This window comes from Chaetodon trifascialis, chromosome 12, assembly GCF_039877785.1.
Source record: "Chaetodon trifascialis isolate fChaTrf1 chromosome 12, fChaTrf1.hap1, whole genome shotgun sequence".
Taxonomy (NCBI): Eukaryota; Metazoa; Chordata; class Actinopteri; order Chaetodontiformes; family Chaetodontidae; genus Chaetodon; species Chaetodon trifascialis.
In genome coordinates, this window is record NC_092067.1 from 19,149,245 (window position 1) to 19,154,450 (window position 5,206).

The following is a 5,206-nucleotide window of genomic DNA, read 5'->3' on the forward strand; positions in this document are numbered from 1 at the left end:
GTAAATATGCCATTAAAAGACTGCATACACAGTAGTATCAGCAGAATCCAGAACATTTTTGAACTAGTGACAGTACTACTTCTTTTAAAAAGTAACTTTAATAACTCAGTAATAGAAGAAGGCAGTATAATATGTTATTTCTTTGACTTGAGATCCTAAACCATGCTGCATCAGGAAGTCAGTGTAACGGCTCCACCTAGTGTTGTACTTGCGCTGCCAGGAAAGTTCCTGTGTAGCCGGTGCGTGTTTGCATGTTTTCTGAACACAGCATGTCGTATGAGCCACGATGAAGGCTGCCAGCGCTGCGTTGTGTTGCATAATTTCATGACTCATCAGACATGTCACAGTGTTGCTCACTGTCTGTTTCTCTCCCCTCGTCACACTCAGCTGTTTGGAGACGTTTGCTACCACTGCAATCGCGTTATCGAAGGAGATGGTGAGAAAACTTGTTTTGATTGGGAATGCATGATGGTTTGTGGGTGGAGTGGTCGTAAGTCGCCGTGCAGCCCTGTTAGCATCAGTGTTCATTAGATCACTTTTTACTTTGTACTTTTATGACATGCACTTGAGTGCACTGTCTCGCTTGAAAATGAGATTCTGAAATCTGTTTAATTGCAGTCATACAGTGATGATTTGGAACAGTGTGACAGTGTCTCATGTGACAGTGTTTCTTCTATTTTTGTCAGTGGTGTCTGCCCTCAACAAGGCGTGGTGTGTCAACTGTTTTGCCTGCTCTACCTGCAACACCAAGCTCACCCTCAAGTAAGTCACACACAAGTCTGAGAGACACTATAACATTAATACAACCACTGTGGATGGATCAATCCACACATGTTAACCTGGGTTATGTACTCATTTGGTTTTAGTTATATTCAGATATTCAATGATTTGGCCAAGCTCTCTCTTTGCTTGTCACTACCTCGCGTCTGGGACAGTTTGCTGCTGTTAACTGTCTGTTTTCAGTCCTGTTAATTTCTGATTTTTCACATCTTTCTCTTCTAATCGTGTGTCTCTAAAGGGCTTGTTTCTCCACCTCTCCTCCTTTTCATCATCACTCTTCTTTATCCTCTTGTTTGCTCCCCTTCTCCTTCACCTGCCCTCTCTCTATCCTTCTTCTGTCCTCCTCCTCCCCCTGTTTCTTTCTTCCTTCTCATCTTTCTTATCTGCCCTTCCTCCTCTCTTCCCCTGCCATCTCTCCCTCCTCCCTGCTCTGCCAGGGATAAGTTTGTCGAGGTGGATCTGAAGCCGGTGTGTAAGCACTGCTACGAACGCCTGCCGGACGACATGAAACGCCGGCTGGCCAAACGTGAACGCGACTCAAAAGAGAAGAAGAAAAAAACACTGATTCCCATGTGTCTGTGATCCTCTCTTTCTCCTTTGTTCTCACTTCCACTGTTCTTCCTTTGGTCAGTTTCCATCTTTTTTCCTTTCTGTTTCTATTCTTTCGCTGTTTCATTGACAGTATATTTCAAATGTACTCCATTTCTGCTTTTATTCCACATATCGCTGTTATACTTAGTCTGTCTGGCTTTTAAGCCAAATGATGAAAGGTATTTAACACATTTAAGTGACTTAGCTCTGGTTTCAGTTCATGACCACTTCTCAGCCCCAAACACTGGTCAGGATTAAGACTGGTACTCTTGTAACCCCTGCTATGCAAACAGGAAAATCAGATCAGTCACATGGTGAAGGGAATGCGTTGTTTTCTGGGTCTCCCGGCCTGTCTGAGCGTAAAGCCTTAATCACTTCCGGCAGCTTTCTGACCGCAGCAGTAGAGGTGCTGAGGTGCAACCGGGTTTGACACGTGCTCCGGTCCTGCCAGCGATTATCTGCTTCGGGAAGAAATGTCGTCCTGGCGGGTGGGTGGGTAAAGTGGAGCACATTTTACCTCTGCCGAGCCTTCGCAGTTCTCAGAATTTCAAGCATAAAAAATGGTCAGTTTTAATCTGCATGTGTATCTAAACCATTACACAGGAAGATAGACCGTCTTGGGATCAAGTAGTTCATGAAAAACTGTCAAAAATGTTCACAGGACCTCAGAAACACGAATCAACTTTTCACCACTTATTCCTATATGCTCCCTGATTCGACTCTGGCTGGCTTTGTTGCACGTCATCCATCTCTCCACCTGTCTCTTCCCATATGTCCTTTCTGTCTTGACTGTATTTTTCAATAACACATTAAAGGCCTACAAGAAAAAGAAGTTTTGGAGTTAACCAGCTTAGAGATCGATAAGCAATCTAAAAGAGGATATTTGCTCAAGAACTATAAAGTGAAAAAGAATGAAAAATGTTATTTTTAATGGGGTTTTTTTGTACATTGTGTATAAAGGACAGAGTTCAATATGACGATGCTCCAGACGATGCTTGGCGTTACAACAAAAGTACAAAAGTACCCGTCCAGTTCGTGATGAAAATAATAAATAACTAAAAATGCCCACTCACAATATTCACTTTGGGCCACTGTTTTGTGTTGTTTGTTCTTTGTGGCAACATCTGCATGTCAGCATTTCAGTTCATGCGCCGTTGCTGGTTTGTAAGCGTGTCAAATGTATGATAACCATTGCTCTAAAGTGTTGCTCCAAACCAGCAAATTACTAAACCACGCAGACGCTGGGTGTGATGACATCTAACTTCCAACCAACTCTTGCCTTCCACAGGAACAAGTTTGTCGAGTTTGACATGAAGCCAGTGTGTAAGAAGTGCTACGAGAAATTCCCCCTGGAGCTGAAGAAGAGGCTGAAGAAGCTGTCTGAAACTGTTGCACGGAAGTGAACACACAGATGAGCAGCTGGAGGCAGGGAGGAATAGATGAGACGCCATGGTGGCCTTGCAACATTTCCAAAATTGACAGTCGTATAAGATATCATTAGTGTGTTTTATATAATTGGTATGTTCAATGTAGGTTATTTCAGTGGAACAATCCACTTTTTGTCAGTTTGCCTACAGAGGTTCATTTCATGGAGCCTGAAACTGACAGACGGGTTAACAGACAGATTGTTGGTCAGTCAGTTAGTAGGTTTAACATCAACCAGTTCAGTGCCTTCTGGCTCAAATGCTGCAATGTACATTTTTCACATGCTTGCCTTATTTCACTATACATATTTCACCTCAACACAGATGACAATAGTCCTGTGTTTTAAAATGACATATGAGCTTTAAGAGAATAATAATAAAAAAAATGGGGTTCAACAGTTTGTCAACTTGTCTCATGCTGTCAAGCCACTGGTCTTCTGTTTGACTCATGTTACTGACTCTTATAATAATGGAGTAAACTAAGAGACAGTTGAGAAAAGATGTTTTAATGAATGTGTATATAAATCCCATATATTTCCTGTTTCTGCCACCATATCTATGTATTGTTAATGTGTATTTCCTTTAACATTGTGCAAGTTTGTCTTTAGCTAGCTTTAGTTTGCATTTCTTTTTGCATCTACAGTTTATTGACATCAAGTGCTGATGGACTCAACCATCACCTGCAGTATGTTGCATTGCCTCGTTATGTGCTATGCATTTTATGCGTGGAACAATCTCTTTATGTAAACTGGTATTTACACTGAGTTACCTGCTTATTAGGTTCCCTTGTACAATCTAATAATCCAATACAAAAGAAATAAATCCCCAAATTTAATGATCAGTTTTTGTTTTATCTTCTCTCATTTACAGTCAATACATGAGGGCAACAGAATATTATTACAAACACCTCTCAATGTAATGCAGTCCACTTTAAAGCCAAAACTGCATTTTTAAAATGATTTCAGCGATGAAGCAACGCCTGTCACACTGTCAACAATGAACACAGTCAGCTTCACAGTAACAGGATTTATTGCACGACAACTGCTGACTGTGTGTACGTCCCATCATGACGGCTTGTGGCATGTGCAGAGACCGGATGTGGAGTAATGTTAGATGTTAGAACATGTGTCTCTGCTGTTTGTAATCCAGAGAAAGTGATCCTCTTAGAGAGGTGTACCGGCTTCCTCGGGGCTCAGACCCTATTAAGAAAGAAAGCCAACTGTTGTGAATGGGAAAGAATAATTTCCGTTCATGAAGTGTTTCACTTGAGCAGTATTTAATCGTAGAACGCTTATCGTTTAGATAGTTGTTTAATTGAAAAACACATTCCACTATTTTATGGAAATACAAACCTATGTTACTGGTGTGAATTTCACCACCTATGCCACAGCATTTTTCACATGTCACATAGAAGTAAAACTATCCACTGGACTGTTTGTTGTGAAACAGAACGTCAGCTCCACTAAAAATAGTCCAGTGGATGGTTTTATTTGATATCTTACTACCTGGGAGACTGAAATGACTCCACACAGACACTGCTCTTATACTGTATTTTGTCTTTGCAATGCTTGTCAAGAGGTAATATTTATTCGTATAAACACACCAAAGTGCATGTTCTAAAGTTGAATGGAGAGATATTTTTCATGCTATCTGAGAATAAACGTGTATAGCAATGTTACCAGTGGGCATTTGTTATGTTTTTTTTAAACATTTCTCAGCTCTCTCGAGTGTTGCGTGACATCACTGCATCCAAAAGTATGATAGCTTCCCTTGATTGAAAATGAGTTGCTTCCTACTCCACCTTTACTGGCAGCATACTTGGTTTCTTTGATTACTGTGATTAAATATTAATAATCCCACCTATAGGGAGTGTTTTTTTTTTTGTCTTGTATGTAGTTTCTAAATGTTTGAAACAGATTTGTACATTGAAAGTAACATATTTGTGCTTACTCCAGATACAATATAATTCCTTGGAATAATTACATGAGTTGAGTAGGTGTTAAAGTACAGACCACACTTATGAGGAAATTACCTGTTGAAGACAATCTAAACCTTTAACACTTTCACAATTACTTGATTTTCATCTTTCCCCTTCATTGTCACTTAATACCTATGCATTCTTGAAAGATTTAACCAAATGTGGTTTAAATTTTGTTTGATTAGTGCTTTCTAGAATAATTCTATCAATAGTATTGCAAACTATTATACCATTACATCTTTACAAAGAGTCTGAGGTCCGGAGGGTTCACCCCAGCCAGTACACCAATCCTTCAAAATAAACTGCGTCAGTGTGCGTCAAACTGAATACTCGGTTTTCATTGGTTAAGAAGCTTGATTCAAGAGCGAAGGCGGACCACATGACTTTCTTCCATTTGTCGGTTATGAGACTGCGCAATGGGGAGTTAACGTTA

The 5,206-nt window shown here is 40.3% G+C and overlaps 1 protein-coding gene across 5 annotated transcripts in view; it reads left to right on the forward strand.

Annotated features, from left to right (window-relative positions):
- LOC139340315 (LIM and senescent cell antigen-like-containing domain protein 1) overlaps window positions 1-4,472 on the forward strand; it is a 28,448-nt gene extending 23,976 nt beyond the window's left edge. For 3 of the 5 annotated variants that reach the window (XM_070976087.1, XM_070976089.1, XM_070976085.1), the window contains exons 8-11: window positions 388-436; window positions 687-762; window positions 1,218-1,406; window positions 2,660-4,472. In XM_070976087.1, the coding sequence (XP_070832188.1) occupies window positions 388-436; window positions 687-762; window positions 1,218-1,362 (270 nt within the window). In that variant the 3' untranslated portion in view covers window positions 1,363-1,406; window positions 2,660-4,472. The remainder of the gene's footprint in view (window positions 1-387; window positions 437-686; window positions 763-1,217; window positions 1,407-2,659) is intronic. The other 2 variants (XM_070976088.1, XM_070976086.1) reach the window with 2 other exon arrangements.
- Window positions 4,473-5,206: the final 734 nt, after the last annotated feature.